Source organism: Lissotriton helveticus, chromosome 8 (genome assembly GCF_964261635.1).
Source record: "Lissotriton helveticus chromosome 8, aLisHel1.1, whole genome shotgun sequence".
Taxonomy (NCBI): Eukaryota; Metazoa; Chordata; class Amphibia; order Caudata; family Salamandridae; genus Lissotriton; species Lissotriton helveticus.
Window position 1 is genome coordinate 186179482 of NC_136069.1, and position 17181 is coordinate 186196662.

At 49.4% G+C, this 17181-nt stretch overlaps 1 protein-coding gene across 5 annotated transcripts in view; it reads right to left on the reverse strand.

Annotated features, from left to right (window-relative positions):
• TTC3 (tetratricopeptide repeat domain 3) overlaps positions 1–17181 on the reverse strand; it is a 1911479-nt gene that overhangs the window by 1455942 nt on the left and 438356 nt on the right. For all 5 annotated transcript variants that reach the window (XM_078656864.1, XM_078656865.1, XM_078656863.1 and 2 more), the window contains one exon: positions 8712–8841. In XM_078656864.1, the coding sequence (XP_078512990.1) occupies positions 8712–8841 (130 nt within the window). The remainder of the gene's footprint in view (positions 1–8711; positions 8842–17181) is intronic.

A 17181-nucleotide genomic window follows, 5' to 3' on the forward strand; every position in this document is an offset into this window, starting at 1 on the left:
GTTGTATGCCACTGGAGCTTCTTATATAGACTTGTCCTGGCTTAATCGTTTTGAAGATTGAACTCAAATGTTGGAATTCATCCATTTCAGGCAGCCATTCTCTCACCCTCGCCTGGTCTGTGCTCACTTTCGGAATAGCCTTCGGTCTACGTTTTGTCATCTTTTCATCTGCTCCAATCTCAGCACTTGTTTCACAATGACTGTCTTGCAGGAAAGCGCTTCCCAGGGCACGTGCTCCAAACACCATGTGGCACTAATTCGCAAACAAGCTCAAGCGAAAATCCTTTGCCATAAACATGCATTTCCCAGTCTATTCTCTCATCGCTGGGAATTCTGTACGTATGCTGTTAAAGTGGCACCTTTGATTCAGTCCGCTTGCTACGACAAATGATTACTTTGCTGGTATAAAATATAATTAAACAAACAAGTGCCTCATGCATACCAACTGGGGTTTCGTTTTATTTGAGGCGGGCAATGAGAAATTAAAACAAGCGAGGCTGCTAAACTTAAAGCATCCCGCTGTGTTTCATTATCCATGACGAGGGAGGAATGCATCTGCCAGCCTGTGCGCCTCTGCTCGAAAGGCCATGGGAGTCCACGTTTAGACAAAAGGCGGGACATGCACCCGTCTTTGGCCAATTGCATGCTTTAATTACACACAATGGCCAATAAAACTTGTGCAAAACAAAAAGCCACACACACGAGTTTGGTAAAAAGCTGAAGTGATTCCAAGAGGTCATTTCTAGAGCAGCGCATGCTTTGATCTAGGCTCGACCTAAAAATGAGCAGTACAAAATATAACAAAAACCTTCACAGTAGTAAACTAGGAAATGTCAGCTCAGCAATGACAAGACAAAACACAATCAATCAGCCCAAGATTCTCAGAAATCACTTTAATCAAGGCTTTGGCAGTAACAGAATCATGGCAGAGCATGGAAAGTGCATACTGTGTATTTGGAGTAGTATAAGTTGCTGCGGGTAACGAAGGTAGTGATACCCCGAGGCAACAGATATTTGTTCTCTCCAGGAAACCATCATGAAGGAAAGCAGGATCTTCCTGGAAAAAACAAATAAGTAAACATCAAGGAACTCAAGGACGAGGGGCGTGGCTTGGGCACCGATGGAGCGGGCGGCGTGAGCCGATAGCTCCGCGCTCGATCCCGCAGTAATCCTGAAAACCGGGGTCCTTAGTGGCTACCAACGACCGACGCTGGGTCGGAACAACGGGTCCACACTCCGCGCCTACAATTGCCTCTAGGAAGGGCCAGGGGACCGAGTACTGCCCCGTGGACCCGGACCGAGTGGGCGGCAGAAGGAGCCTTCAAAATGGCGGCACTCACGGACGGACGGGACTGTTCGGTCTACTGAACTCCGAGGCGGTAAAGACGAGCTGCCTCAGGAGGGGTGCTGTGGAAAACGAGCGCCCGGGCTCGGGCGGCTCATCGGAGTGCGTTAGAAGGAGAGCCGCGGATAGGCGGCTGGCGGACCCCACCAAGTGGCACAAAATGGCGGCGTCCTAAAGCAACAAGGAGAAGGCTTGCTGGGGCCATCAAGAACATAGTGCTGCCCCGGATGTGACCGGGATGGGCTGCCCGTGATGGCGCTGGAGGAGGCCGCAAGGGTTACAATGGCCGGGGCCCATGCCTAACACAACAGCCCGCGGGGCAACTCGGTGGCGCTCTTATTGAGATCGCGGCGGTGCCGATTCTGCACCGACGGGAGACTAGCAACCCTGCGGGTGCAGGGCGCGACCTGGTTTGGTGACCCTTTCCCTGTGTGGGGCAGAAAGACCGGTGCTGCCCAACCATAACGGATCGTGGCGGAAGGTGTCTACGGGCGGCTCTGTGGGGGGAATACCCGCCAAGATGAAACCGAGGACCGCGGACGTGGACGGCGCAGCACAGAGCACTGCACAGGAGTGTGCCGAACTGATGGAGGGCTCGGAGACGGAAAAGCGGCTGAACAAGCGCCTAGATCAGATCCTAGAGGCCATCACGACAACCAAAGACTCCCTACATAACGACATTGCCCACGTCGCGACGGGACTGGGCCTCCTGAAAGCTGATCACTCGAAGATGGTGGATAGGGTGAAAGACACTGAATTGGTCGTGCAGGATCTGAAACCAGCGGTAGTGACTATTGAGCGGAAACTGGAGGATGCGCTGCAAAGGCTGACTACGCTGGAGAAGAGAGCAGAGGACGCGGAAAGCAGGAATCGGCGCAACAATGTCAGGGTAGTTGGCCTGCCGGAGAAAATTGAGGGGAAGGATATGATTTCCTACCTGGAGAACTGGTTCAAGACACAGGTGGCCCCGGAGGGGCTATCCTCCTTCTTTACTCTTGAGCGGGCGCACAGAGTCCCGGCTACGCCGCCACTGTTGGGACGTCCACCTAGACCTGTGGTGGCGCGTGTCCTCCACTACAAGGACAGGGACTTATTGATCCAAAATGCGCGCTCCACGGGGCCATTCAAGGTGGAGAACAGTTCGGTCACAATATTCCCGGACTACACACAGGATATTCAGCGTCGCAGGGCCTCGTACCTAGCGGTGAAGAAGGAACTGAGATCGGAGGGGATCCAATATTCACTGCTGTTTCCGGCCAAGCTGCGAATTATCCTGGATGGCACAACACAGTTCTTTTTGTCGCCTGACGACGCTTGGTCTTGGCTTGAGTCCTACAGGGCGGGAACTGACCGAAGGGACAAGACGGCGGATGGTAGGCCCAAACAGGTGAGGGTGCACCAATAGCAACGCATCCGCAAGAGGCACAGAACAGGCTCTACTGCGTGCGCAATTGGCGGCGGACAAACAGGGAGCACTAGCGGCAAAGGCAGCGATCACCGGGTCGCAGGCAGAAGACCTGATCGGACGATCGGCGTCGGAAGACGACAAAGGACAATCTGGGACTGAACTGTCTGATGTGGATAGTACTGTGGGACCGGAGATGGCGCCTCGCACTGCAGATGATCTGTGATTGGCGGGGTCCTCGAGGTGCACTATGGCCTAGAGTCGTTTACTGACGAGGCAGGAGTATGTGGTAACCTTTTGATAGCTGTTAGCACATGCCACTGGGCGGGATCATGGAGCGGGGGGCGGAGGCGGGAGCTGCCGCCTATCGCGCGTTGCCACGTTCTTATTTGCCCTTAAGGCAACCTGTGGTGGCTACTGCAGGGTAGATTTGTTTACATGCTTATTGAGGTTTGGATGGGGACTGATGCGAAACTATTGGTTCCTGTTCTGGGGGTTTGGGCGTTGGGTGTTTTGTGGGATGTTGGGTGGGTGGGCACATTTGCAGCTGGTGTGAGCTGGAGAAAAATGATGGAAATGGCGTTGAGGGAGGATAACAATGGGGATTTTACCTGAACTGAAGTGCATCACTTGGAATGTCCGGGGGCTGCATACTATGTTTAGACGCTATAAAGTACATGCATATTTGGTGAGACGTGGGATTCAGATTGCAATGCTACAGGAGACCCATCTTACCAAATCAGAATGCGTGGCGCTGCAGCGACGCTGGAGGGGGCAGGTCTTTGGAACAACGTACTCGGAATATGCGAGGGGGGTGCTGATTTGGGTGAGAGCAGGAACTCCATTTCAGGTTACAGCTCAAATAACTGATCCAGAGGGTAGATATGTGGGAGTGAGGGGGAGACTGTATGGCAGAGAGGTGGTGCTCTGCAGCATTTACGCGCCAAATGTGGACCAGCCTCGATTTTTTGATGCCATATCAGGTGTACTAGCACATTATTTGGCGGGTCCGATGATACTGGGAGGCGATTTTAACTCCATTACGGATACCGCCTTGGACAGGTCCCATCCACCGCTGGCTGAGTCTTTGGTGCGTAGGGTGGCACGGCGGAGAGCAAAATGGCAGACTGAATGGGGGCTGATAGATGTATGGCGAGCGCAGCACCCCGATGACCGGGATTATTCCTACTTCTCCGCGCTTCATGAACTGCATGTCCGGATCGATACATTCCTATGTGATCCTGCTATTGCTAACTTAGCATCCAGTACTGAATACTTAGCTAGGACCATTTCTGATCATAATCCCCAGTTGCTTTCCCTCCACTGGCAGCAAGCGAGAACAGCGATTCCCAACTGGCGATTGAACCCGGACACACTGGAGGATCAGGTATTTCGGACTGAGGTGCAAGAGGGAGTGGAGACGTATGTTGCAGTTAATGAGGGGTCAGCATCTACTAGAGGCCTGGAATGGGACGCATTTAAAGTGGTGGCGAGTGGCCTGTGTATTGGTAAACATAGCGGGGTAGATGATCTTGGGAGAGGTCATGAAGGCGGAGGCGGACCTGAGGCAATTAGAGAAGCAAAGACCGGAGCAGGGCGCGGTGCAGGCGCAGCTTATGGAGGCTAAAGAGTTAGTGCGACGGAAACTGAAAGGTTACGCTGTTATGACTATAAGCAATACACGGCGAGGGTCCATGATGAAGGTGACAAAGTGGGAACGCTGCTGGCGAAGCTGGCGAACCCGGAACAGAGGGGGTGCTCGATTCTGAGCATGAGGACGGAATCGGGGGTCACGGTCTATTCCCAGATGGCGATCCTCAAGCGCTTTGAAGAGTATTATGAGACCCTGTACCGGAGTCGACTGAGGGCGGGAGCCGAGGATATAGAGGGTTACCTGGTGGATACTCGGTTTCCACAGTTAGAGGAAGAAGACGCTAAGACCCTGGGCGCTGCGGTCACGCTGGCTGAGATTAAGGGAGCTATTAAAAAGATGGCGAAGAGGAAGACTCCTGGGGTGGATGGCTTCCCCATTGAATTTTATGCCACGTATGCTGATGCCTTAGCACCCCGGTTGCTGGTAGTTTATAATGAAGCGCTAGAGCGAGGCTGTTTGCCCGGCTCTATGCGGGAGGCTTTGGTAGTGCCCCTGCTGAAGCCGGGTAGGGATAGCACGGACGTGACGGCGTACAGGCCGCTGTCTATGTTGACGGTGGATTATAAAATCTTGAGCCGTATCTTGGCTACCAGATTGCTACCACATATGACAACACTGATTCACGAGGATCAGGCTGGTTTTATCCCCACCCGGAACACTTCGGCTAATATCCGTCGCTTGATACGTGTCATGGGGAGCGATTTGGAACCAGGTGAATGGCCAGCAGTATTGTCTATTGATATAGAGAAGGCATTCGATAGCTTGGAATGGGCCTATTTGGATAACGTTCTAGAGAGGTTCGGCATGGGCGCCAACTTTCGGCGCTGGACGAGGGTATTATACACCTCGGCCACTGCTAGGGTTCGACTGGGTTCAGTGATATCGGCTGCATACCCGGTTCAGCGGGGTATGCGTCAGGGTTGTTCCCTGTCTCCTCTGTTGTTCGCGCTGGCGATCGAGCCCCTGGCGATTCGCGCCCGGATGGGAGCGGTGTATAGAGGGATCGCTTGCCGAGGTGAGCGTCATTATATATCGGTTTATGCAGACGATCTCTTGATGTACCTGGAGGACACGGAAGGGGCATTGAAGAATGCAGTGGATCTGCTAGATACATTTGGCGCTGTGTAGGGCCTCGGGGTGAACTGGCGCAAAACTTGTGTTTTCCCCACTGAGGGCAGACACGCCCCAGCCACCACTGCCTGCGGCTGTGGTTTGGGAAGGATCCTGCTTTACCTACCTAGGAGTGAGGATCTACCATAGGGATGAAGACTTATTGGAGGGCAACATTGGACGCTGCATTAGAGCACTGAGGGGCTCGGTGGCCTTTTGGGCCATACTCCCGTTGTCGGTGGTCGGCAGAGTGGCACTACTCAAGATGGTGGCTTTGCCGCGCCTTCTGTATTATTTCAGGACGTTGCCGGTGTGGGTTCCGCCCCGGTTCTTTAAGGACCTACGAACCCTTACTATCGGGTTCCTCTGGGGGAGCGGGAGGAGAAGGGTGGCGTTGGACACCCTGCTTCGGCCGAAATCGGATGGGGGAATGGCAGTGCCGGATTTCGAACTGTATTATTTGGCGGCGCAGCTGCAGATCCTCACGCAACACGTAGCTAGGGAATTCAGCGGCCCTGACCTGCACCGGGGAACAGGGATACAGAGGCATGTACTGTCTTATATTGTCCTGCAACAACACCTTGATGCGGGGGGCCTGACGCTCGAGGAAAAAACGTTGAGGTTGTGCTGGAATAGGAGTCAAAAGCGAGCAGGAGTGGGGCATCCGTATGCCCCGGAAATACCTCTGGGCATGCTGACGGCATTGCCACATGGAGGGGATTGGTCGCCCCTCATGGAATGGGAAGAGATGGGGCTCCACATGGTGGGTGACCTATACGCTGACGGCGAGTTGCTTCCATTCCGAGCGGTGCAGGACCAGTTTGGAATCCCAGCTGGGAGTTTCCTATTACACATGGCAGTGACTACGGCGATTAAAAAACATTGGAGGGTGGGGCTCTCGGAACCAACGACCACGATGGCGTGCCAATATGTGGTGATGTTGGCGGGGACGTTCAAAGCGGTGACGTGTTTGCATTCCCGAATGCTTCATGAAGGCATGACCCCCCTGACGGCGTTGAAAATGAAATGGGAGGAGAGCGTAGGGAAACCCATACCGGAAGCTACCTGGGGACAAATCCTGAGGAGGGCGTGGAAGGGTTGTAGGAATGCCCGCTTCCAACAAATACACTACTTTGTAATACATAGGGCCTATTTAACACCTGGCAAGATACAAAGGCATTTCCACGCGCAGGGGGCGGTGTGCCCGAGGTGCTTCTTAGCGGGAGCGGAACTGGATCATATGATGTGGGATTGCCCGAAGCTGGGCCTGTATTGGACAGAAGTAGGAGAACTATTGACAGGGGTGACAGATAGACAGCTTACTTTTGATAAGGCGGTCTGCCTGCTACTGTGGTTCCCGCACACGAAGAAAACGAAGATCACCAGTAAATTCATGGACCTAGGACTTATTTTAGCCCAGAAAGAGATCACCTGGCACTGGAAGTCATCGGAGGGCCCGTCCAGCAGGCGCTGGGAACGGAATTGGAAAAGTGGGCTAGCAGTGAAAGTATGGTCCGGCTTAGACAGGCGACTCGCACAGATAATGAAAAGGGTCTGGAGGCAGCAAGGGCTTGGGAAGGTCTAGTGGTGGCTCTGCATGAGTACCGGTCACGGGAGGCAAACCGAGAAGAAGAGGGCTAATGGGGGAATCCAGATGATGCACGATTGTACGAATGTTGTTCTATCGGCTCCTGATTGACTAGTTTAAATCCTGAATTTGGCTCACACCAGCGAAAAACCAGGGGGTGGGTGGGGAGATGGAATACCACAGCCGGAAGAGTGACATTGACAGCAGAGTGAGTAAAGAGCTAGTGGTAGAATGCTGGGCTCGCAGGCTAGATCCCATTAGGTGGGGCGGAGGATATGGGACCAGTTCACTGCTCATCACTGTGACCAGGGTGAACGAGTTCTTTGTTGGGGTTAGGGGTTGGGTAGGTAGGGGAAAAAGCAGATCTTTTAAACAAGCCTAATTATATTGATGTCAAATGAATATTGTTGCTGTGGTATTGTCACCTGGTCTCTGTGTGGATTTTTAGATGTCACCGCCCTACCTTCGGGATGTGGGCTAAATGGCTGTGTACAATACTGTTCATGACTGACAACCAGCAATAAGTGGAGACGGACAGGATTGTCCAAATGATTGTATATCTCTGATTCTGCAATAAAAATTGTTTAAAAAAAAAAAAATCAAGGAACTCAAGGACCAAGTTTCTAGCCTCTCTGCCTAGACGGATTTAGGGCACAGGAGCATAAAGAGAGAAATAACCCTTTTGAGTAGCCTGCCAGCCAATATGTTATGCTCCAATATTCAAATTCAGTTTTTTCTATGCAGGTATTACTATGGACAACCAGACATCACTTTGTTAGTGACTTACTTAGACCTGCTCACTTCTCCTTCACAATATCTCACACTACATACTGGAAAGGAGCTTTGGTACAGCAAATAGATTTCACTTTAATGTCACATGCAAACACAGGCAAGCAGAAGTGTATTTCCATATGATATCACATGAAAGCCAGGCTTAATGGCTTTACCAGTGCTTGGTGTTATTGGAGGTGGAAGTTTTATTTGCATCTTAGTGGTAGTAATAATGGTGTGGTATTGGGCATTGTGATGTTAGTAATATTCGTATTTTGACTGCTGGTGATATTGGTGGTGGTACTGGTGGTGTGGTGTGATATTGGTTGGTGCCTGTTGGTGTCTGTAATGATGGTGCGCCAAGGTGGTAGTAGCAGAGTGATATTGGTGGTGATGAGGAATTTGTCTTGGTGTGGTGTTTCTGGTGATGTGCGGTTGACGGTACTGACAACTGTAGAACCGGTGGTGGTGAGGTACCACTGGGGATGGGGATACAGTTGGTAATATTGATAGTGTGGCTTGTTGTACTGCTGCTGATTTTTGACGTGGTATTAATACTGAGAATGGTGGCATTGATCTTGGTGGTGTTTGAACTGCAGTTGCATGGAATTCATATTGGTGGTATTTGTATTGGTTGTACTGATAGTGGTGAGGGCCCCTTGTACTTTTTCGATGTAAAATATTCCCTGATGCATTGCAATGCAAGCATTCCATAGGATTCAGAATAATACACAAACAGCCAACTGCAGGAGGTGAGAGAAAGACCAGTGATGGAGCGAAAATGCACGAGTATATATTTCATCAACTAGATGTGAGTTACAGCCTTTTTAAGACGTACCTTCATTTCGGTTTTCTTGGCACTTCCTGTGGATACAGGTGCTACTTTATCTCTTTGTATTCTGAGCCTTGTAACATACATTGTTTGGGGAATGCCAGGATCTTTACTCGAGGCACATGCAAATGGAAATCTAAAAGAATAAAAATAGGAAAATTATTCAAATGCTTGCCACAAAGGTAACAGGCATTTGCAATGCAATAGGTCTCGCATTACTGAAAGTTTGAGCTATAACAATGCAACGGCAAGAGCAAACTTTCAGAAATCCGAGACCTAGTGCTCCAATACCTTTGCGTCGAGTAAGCGATATACAAAACTGAAAAAAAGCAAAAAGATTAGAAATCCACGTTTCAGTGTGGTAATAAGGTATGTTCTTACAAAACAAAATTCAAGCTGTATATAAGGTACATCTTGTTGATGGCAGTGCGTGGACGTTATTTAGTTAATTTAAAGGCGTCTGTTTGTCAGACAAGCACGGGATGTGATAACTATTGCAAGGCAGTCTGGTTCCGCAGTATGTATAGGTGGGTGAAACTCGTAATTTTCATAAATTTATAAGGGGTAAAGTGCTGTGAAGTGGGACTTATCTGCAGAACGCCCTACAGGAAGGTGCTGCCACCAATGTGAGAAGTTGGCCTGATATATGATGCTCACTAGTTCTAGTGATCACCTTGTATCAGTCCAAACAACCCTTATGGTGATTGGTTGTAAGTCAACCTTATAGACCAGCTATCCTAATGGTAGCATGGACAAAGCAGTCTTAGGCTAAACTCTTTTGGCATGTGAAGCCAGCTGTTTTACCACAATATAACCCCTTGAATACCAGATGAAAGGACACCACACAGGTTGTTATGAAATTAAACAGTATATTTATTAAATAACAACACCTCTGAACTCTTTATGAGGTCAGACGGCTAAGCACATGACAATCTCTTACGAAAAATACGACAAGTTGCACAAAATTACAATGGTGCCCTAGGGGCACGACAAACCATATACTAAGTAAGTGGAATGTGAAAGTCGATAAAAGGAATGGAGCTGTCCAGAGGCTGTAGGATCGATGGGACCACGCTACACTACCTCTAGGTAAGTAATAGGAGGCCCACGGGATGCGTGTGCAGAGTGTGAACTCACACGAGAGATGCGTAACAACGTCTATGGACAGTACAGTTCAAGTTAAAGGTGAGTACGGACAATCCTGACTAGTTAGGACAACAACGACTGTGGAATTGGACACTAGGACAGTTAGACTACCCTTGAGCACCGAAATGCTCTCGTTACCTCACCCACGGCTGCAGGTGCATAGGTGCCAAAGTGTGTCGGGTTCTCGCGTTGAAGTCAATGGAGCCTGAAAGAAAAGATGCTGCAGGCGACCAGGAGGAAGATGTCCGGTGCGATCCAAGGGTGGATCGGTGAAGAAGAGGACCTGAAAGCAGAGGGGACAGTGTTCAAAGTCACAAGCCAGTGACCGGTGTGGAACCAGGAAGGAACCAGGTGCTGTCGTCGCGATCAGGTGAAGAGTGGACGCTTGACTCTGCAGCCACGTGGACCAGGAGGTGTCTTCGACGACCAGGATGGAGGCACGAGCTGTCCCACGCAGGCTCTCGCTGTCGGCGGTGTCGGATCCGGGATTGGAGTCAACAGGCCTTGGCAAAGGCAACTCACGCGGTGAAGGGAAAAGACGTCTGGTGCGGACTAGGAGACTCCGGGGTGCCCCTCTCTTGGAAGGGAGCAAGGGCCAGTCTGGAGCAACCAGACCAGCAGTGAAGATTCAAAGGTTCGTCGTCTAGGAGGCCACTAGCCAGCCGGCAAGTGACCAGACAACGCGTCGAGCAGCAGACAAGCAGAAGGGCCTCACGCAGATCTCGTGGATGCTGGAGGGCTGATCTTCGGTGCAGGGGCTGCTCGGGGTTGGGGCTTCGCAATCCCCAAAGCACTTAGTCGAGTTTACCTCGGGAGTCGTGCTGGAAGCGAAGTGCAGGTTCGTTCAAGATGGCCGGTCCCACGTGTCTCGTCGCACCCACGGGTCTCAGCTTTGCTGCAGATGTGAGTTGAGGTCGGAGAGGTCTGGGAATCCGGGTCTCGTCGGGCTCTGAAGTCTGGATCCTCGAGGGAAGACGACAAAGTGAAGCCGCTGGACGCTTGATGGTGCCTGCAGTTGCAGGGTGGACACTCCTTGTCCACAGGGAGATTCTTCAGTCTTCTGTGGAGCAGAACATCGAAGTCCAGAGTTTCTTCTTGTAGAATTGTTCAGGATAATCTAATTTGGAATGGGACCAGCTCCTACCTTTATTCTCCTAAAGGGGGCTGCACTACTGACTAGGTCCCTCCCCTGGGTGGGACCAGGAAGGAGGGTGGCTACACCCCCTATCCTTTGTCCGGTTTCCCGCCAGAGCTGGGGCAGGGATGCCCCAGCAACTGGTTTGAACCGGTGTATGCACAGGACACCTTGTGTGCCCCAGGCATGTCTCATTCCTTTCAGGCCTGTCCTACCCAATACACAAAATCCTGTCTGGGGTGGTGCTAGCACCTCCCAAGGCAGGAAACCCTTTGTCCAGGCCGCCCTCGCTGGAAGGACTCCCAGCAGCAGGAGGTCAGACTTGTGTCTGTGGTGGCAGCATCCATTTTGTGATGCCAAGGATCAAGTTAACTTTAACCGGGGTTTACAGCTACATACATGTCGTGTCCTTCTAGAAGGGTGGAATGCTACCCCCGTCGCTAGAATTGGCGAGGGGGTAGTATTCCAAATCGTATGACACCTTACTCGACATGTTTTGATAATGTTATACCAGAGTTAGCATTTAACCGCGAGGTTGATAATGCACTTAAGAATATATGGTATAGCGTTATCATGGAAACAGCTAAAGGACTTGGTTTCGAAAGCTGTAGACAGGCTCAGCTCATGCTAGAGCACCATCTCACATAATTCCAAGCACTCTGCCTTCAGGATTGATAAGGCCTGCCATAGGAGTGACTGATAGGAGGATATGTGTCCATTTTTAGGGTTAGATATAGGTATACTATATCTATAGCAAAGGGTGATTACACCACCTTGCCCCAGCTGTCATGCAGCCAGTTGTGTCAGTTTTAGATGGCCAGCCAGGGGTGGCATAATACATGCTTCAGCCCCTGGTAGGCCCTGGGTTCACCTATGCCCTGGATACCTAAGGTATACTGTACAGGGACTGATAAGGTGGCCCAGTACCAATTGGTAAATGCACCTAAAGTACATGGTTGTCAATTTAGAGAGAGAACAGCTAGGTTGTGGGTCTGATTAGCAGGCCCACAGCCAGGGAAAGTCGTAAACCAGTGAAGCAAAAAGCAAAAATCTGGGGTGACCATAGGATTGCAGACCCCACTCTCCTACATGCTGGTTTTTACCAGTAACACTATCAGGCAGGGCACAGATGCATTGATATTGTGCCTGGTAGTGATTGTAAAGCACCCCAGTCAGTGTGATAATGGGGAGCAGTGGGGATTAATTGAGCTGTGTGTAGCAGGAAAATCTACAGCAGGTCAGTGGCGCCTTCAAGCCAGTAGAGCTGATTGATAGAGGGTCAGATGAAAGGCTGCTGCAAATAACTGGATTTCTCTATTGTTCTGTACCCCCTTGTTTCCTGCAGACCCAACATCCATGCCATGCTTAGACCGCACCTTTACTGCTGTAGCAAGCAGTGCCATCAGAAGCCAGCCCGCTGGGAAAACTCACTCCTCCTGCACAAGCTCACCTGTGGGCAGAGGTCAAGGAGTCCACTTGAGAGTCGAGTCACTGACTCACGCTTACCCCCGATGTTCTAAAGTTAATTATGGCTGATCATTGCTGGACTGCACTGCAGTGCAGGCTGTCTGCCAACACCAATCCACTCTGGCCGCAGTCCAGGGCCGTCAGTGTCACATTTATGGATAAACGGGCCAGCAGGTGAACTAAAGTAACTTCGGTAAATTGTAGCTGCTGCCTAACATGGCCTCCCGGATATCACATTAATCATGCACACACCCAATAAAGGTACAAAAAGGGGGTGGTGATGGGCGGAACATCTGAACCAATCAAACACTCACACCTAGTCAAAAGATCTGGGTTTGATCCATCACCGTTCTTTAGCCCACTCTGCCACCCCAGTTCAGACATGGCTATATGCAAATCAGTCTGACTGTTTGTAGGACAGTTATCAAAATTGAAAAAGATGGAGGGCTCTGATGGAAGAGGGGTAAACAGCAGAAGGGAAGCCCCGAGAGAGAAAGGAAACCAGGGGACCCCACTTGAATTCAAAATTCTTATAGTTGTCTCTAAATATGTCCGCCATGTGTTCCAGGCTGAGCAACCTCCAGAGCCGAGAATGCCAAAGGGAAATCGCTGGGGCCCCCCTTCTCTTCCATGCGGCAGCCAACTGATTTATTTTTAACATTGATATAAATACTGCTAAATGTCTATGGCAGGGTGCTAAGATGTAATCTTCAACAGTAACCTTGATATCAATAGACACCAACTACGGAAAATAAGGTACATAAAGCTTAGTGAAAGCAAAGGCGTATGACAATTAAAAGCCACACATCGAAAAGCGTTGCGTGTTGGTAGAGTGAATGTGCTAAGCAGTTTCAAAAGGTACGTATCATAAAGAAAAGTGTAAATAGTGTAATGGAAGGGCTCTAAAAATGGGGAAAGTTTACACTGCATAATAAAGTGCCATGCGCTGCAGGTTGTTTACGTTTATTTTTAATTTGTATATATGAGGACCGTAAAAATATCTCCTTTAACTAAAGTGAGTGTGTTCTTAACATGGTCGCAGACACATACCAGTTATCAAATGCAAAACAAAGTGGAAGTAACGGTCAGATGCAGCTAAGGCGCGTTCAGGCCTGGTTTTTTTACAGTCTGTTTTTTTTTTCTCTTTGTTGCAATTCAATAAAAGCCTTCACTGACAATGGAAAACTTGCAGCATGTGGTTGAAAAACTACAGCATGTTGCTTTTAGCAGCTAATTGAGGGGCGCACAATACAATTGTGCTATGGTAAAGCACTATTGTGTGTTAATGCGGTCGAAATTATATGTGCAACAGTAAAAAAAAGTATTAAAGGACATGTGTATGGGCAAATAAGAATGCAGAAGGGGCGGCATATGAAAACAGAGGGGGCCTTATGGGGAGAGGGAGCGAGCGAGCAGGAGTTGTGCTATGGTGCGCTATTGTGTGTTAATGCGGGCCAAAATAGAAGGTGTAACAGTAAAAAAAGTATCAAGTATGTGTATGGCCAGATAATAATGCACAAAGGGGGGCATATTATGAAAATAGATGGGGCCTGGGAGACAGAGGAAGAGAGGCAGCGGCATGTAATGAAAGCAAAACGGGCCTCAGAGCCAGGGAGTGAGTGAGCAGGAGTTGTGATAACGCCGCCAGCGTGCACATCTCCTGTCTTCCAAGTTGTGTTAACGCTGCGAGATGTACGCATGCACATCTCCTGTCCGCTGTACGAGTGCACATGTCCTGTCCCCCTTCGGCAAAGAAATCGACAACAATAGATCTCGCCCAAGGCGTGCAGCACATGCGCTGCATCGCTAGGCGAGACCTAATAAACGGGAAGGCAAGCGAGGTGGACAGAGGAAGACGACAGAAGGAAGACAGAGCAGGAGGCCACCACAGAAGTGAATCAAGTAAGCGGAGACGGAGCGAAGAAGCAGGTGGAGGTGAGGAACCACATGAGGGGGAAGCAAAAGACAAGTCATCTGTAACACCGTTGGTCGAAGCGCTGTAGCCCAGCAGTCCCGAAAAGATGCAGGACGCTGTGACCGCTTCCGCCACAGTCCGGGAGGACTGTGGCCATAGGAAAGTACCGTCCAAGCACTTTCCTTTATTAAAATTGTGGTTAGCCGTGGAAAGATATGACCACTTCGAAAACACAGCTTAGGAGAGACACTGAACACAAGTTGGGGGTCAAAGATCTGCTGTCCTGAAAGGCTCATGGGTGAACCACATGGTGACGGGCATATTTCCCCTCTCCAACGGAGTCAGTAGTGGTAACCAATATATCTTTTTATTTTCTAGGGTCTTTTGCTCACTCCCATCCCGGCATTGTCCTGAACGCTTCTGAGAGGAGGGAACTCTCTTGTCTGCGCAAAAAGGAAACTGTGATGACATTTGAGAACGAGAGAAAGAGACTGTACTCCATTTATCAGGACTATATATATATATATTTCTTTTGGAATACTCATATGCTGTGTAACTTTAAAAGCCTGTTACATGAAAAAAAGGAGGGAAAATAAAATACACTAAGCAAAACTATAAGAGATTTTAGTGTCACTTATAAACTTAGGGAGTTCGACACTCCTCTTCCTCCTTGGTTGGATGTGGAGGAGGATGTGGAGGAGGGAAGGAGTAAAAAGGCAACTGTCTCAACCTCAACACAGACAAGACGGAATACCTCATCTTTGGAAACCACACCTTACCTTGGATTGACGCATGGTAGCCCATGGAATTCGGCCCAACAGATCACACCAGCAACCTCGGCATCATCCTTTCCGGCAAGCTTTCAATGAAGAAACAAGTCAACGCAGTTTTATCCTCCTACTTTCACATCCTCCGCATGCTCCACAAGATATTCAGATGACTACCACTCAACTTCAGAAGGACCGTAATGTACGGCCTCATCACCAGCAGATCGGACTACGGAAATACATGCTACGTAGGAATCACGACATGCCTCCTGAAGAGGCTTCAGATCATACAAAACTCAGCAGCAAGACCCTTCCTTGACCTCCCCAGGAGGACCCACATCAGGCCTCACCTCAAGAAACTACACTGGCTCCCGATCCAGAAGAGATGCAAGTTCAAGTTGCTGGCCCATGACTACAAGGCCTTGCACAACAAAGGACCAGCATACATCAACAAATGCCTGACCTTCGACCAACCGAACAGACACCTTTGATCTGCTTCAGTCGCCGACACCCCACGGTTCTGCCGAACCGACAGCAGAGACTGCTCATTCTCCTACCTGGCTACCAAGGTATGGAACAGCCTTCCCCTGCACCTCAGGACCGCACCCTCTCTCCAGCATTTCAGGAGGGAACTCAAAAATTGACTGTTCAACTGAATATACCGCCACGCAGCAGCCAGCTTCTCCAGCACCTCAAGGCCCTTACGAGTAAGTTGCCATGCTTTATAAGTGATTGACTGATTGAAGAGACGGTTCTTATGAAATGCAGAATCCACCATGAGTAAGAAGGATGGGCAGGGGAAAAGAACAAAAGTATCCAACTAGCAACTGAAAACAGTGGATGAACTGATTTGCCCCGAAGTTCTACAGTCCCACACTGAAGTTATTGCCACGACTGTCTTCAAGGTATGAAGAAGAATGGGGCAACTGTACATCAGCCCAAATGTGGATGCCATCAACAATGTCAAAACAAGCTCTAAATCCTAATGAAGAACAATAAACAGAGTAGGAGGGAACAAACACAGTGAACCTTTCAGATAGGAACCATTAGTTCCCAACTAAATAGGGACGGTTGATCAGACGAACAGGGTCACCAGATAACCTTAACTGTAACCACCAATGTACAAGGGATAACACAAACATCAGCAAGGCAAACTTAAAGTTTAATTTGGTTCTTGAATGATCCCGTGTGAATTTGTATCCACAGGGGGGGTTATAATTAATCATGTCATCATGTAGCTTTTTCAGAGCACCTGGAGGCGCAGCTATGCGGGATATGAGTGATGCCACAGTGTGCCTGGCAAACAGGTTACTTACCTTCGTTAATGGGTTATCTGTTAGAGACACAGTCTAGCTGCAGATTCCTTAACTTTAAATTCTCCCCAGACATCAGACTAGATCCAGACATTTTTCAGCAGTACCTCTGCGCGCCGGGGGATGACGCCGTAAGGCTCTGTGAGGAAGTGGACTCCGATCATGATGTCAGTGGAGCCATGTAAGTCTCCTTCCTCACGAGGATGTCAGTTTCTTCTGTGAAACATCTGCGCCAGAACGTGGAGCCACTATAGAAACTGCTTGTGGAAACAGAGCGCCAAAAAGATAAAGAAAATCTTCGAAACAATAAAAAAGTAACATCAAATGGTATGTTAATACCAGACATGGAATTGAAAAGAAAACCACAAAAGAATCAACGAAGCACAGGGCTACCTGAACCTCTGCACCCTGGTGTAGAGCCAGCATGCAAAGGAAAACACCTTACACTCTACACACCATTCACCAATGGTAATAAATTGCATGGTAAAACAAACAAAATCAATAAAAACATCACCTAGCTGTTCATTGAATCACACCATTATGTGAGATCGTGACAGTGGCAATAAAAGGTATAATACTAGACAAAAACTTTCAAAGAAAGAACCAAATGAATCAACACTGCTCACTGGTGTTTAAACCCCCTACTATACCATTGGAAATGGATGGTATGGCAACATCTAAACAATACCCATGTTGCAAGTGCAAGTGGTCTGTCTAGTACCACCATTACTAG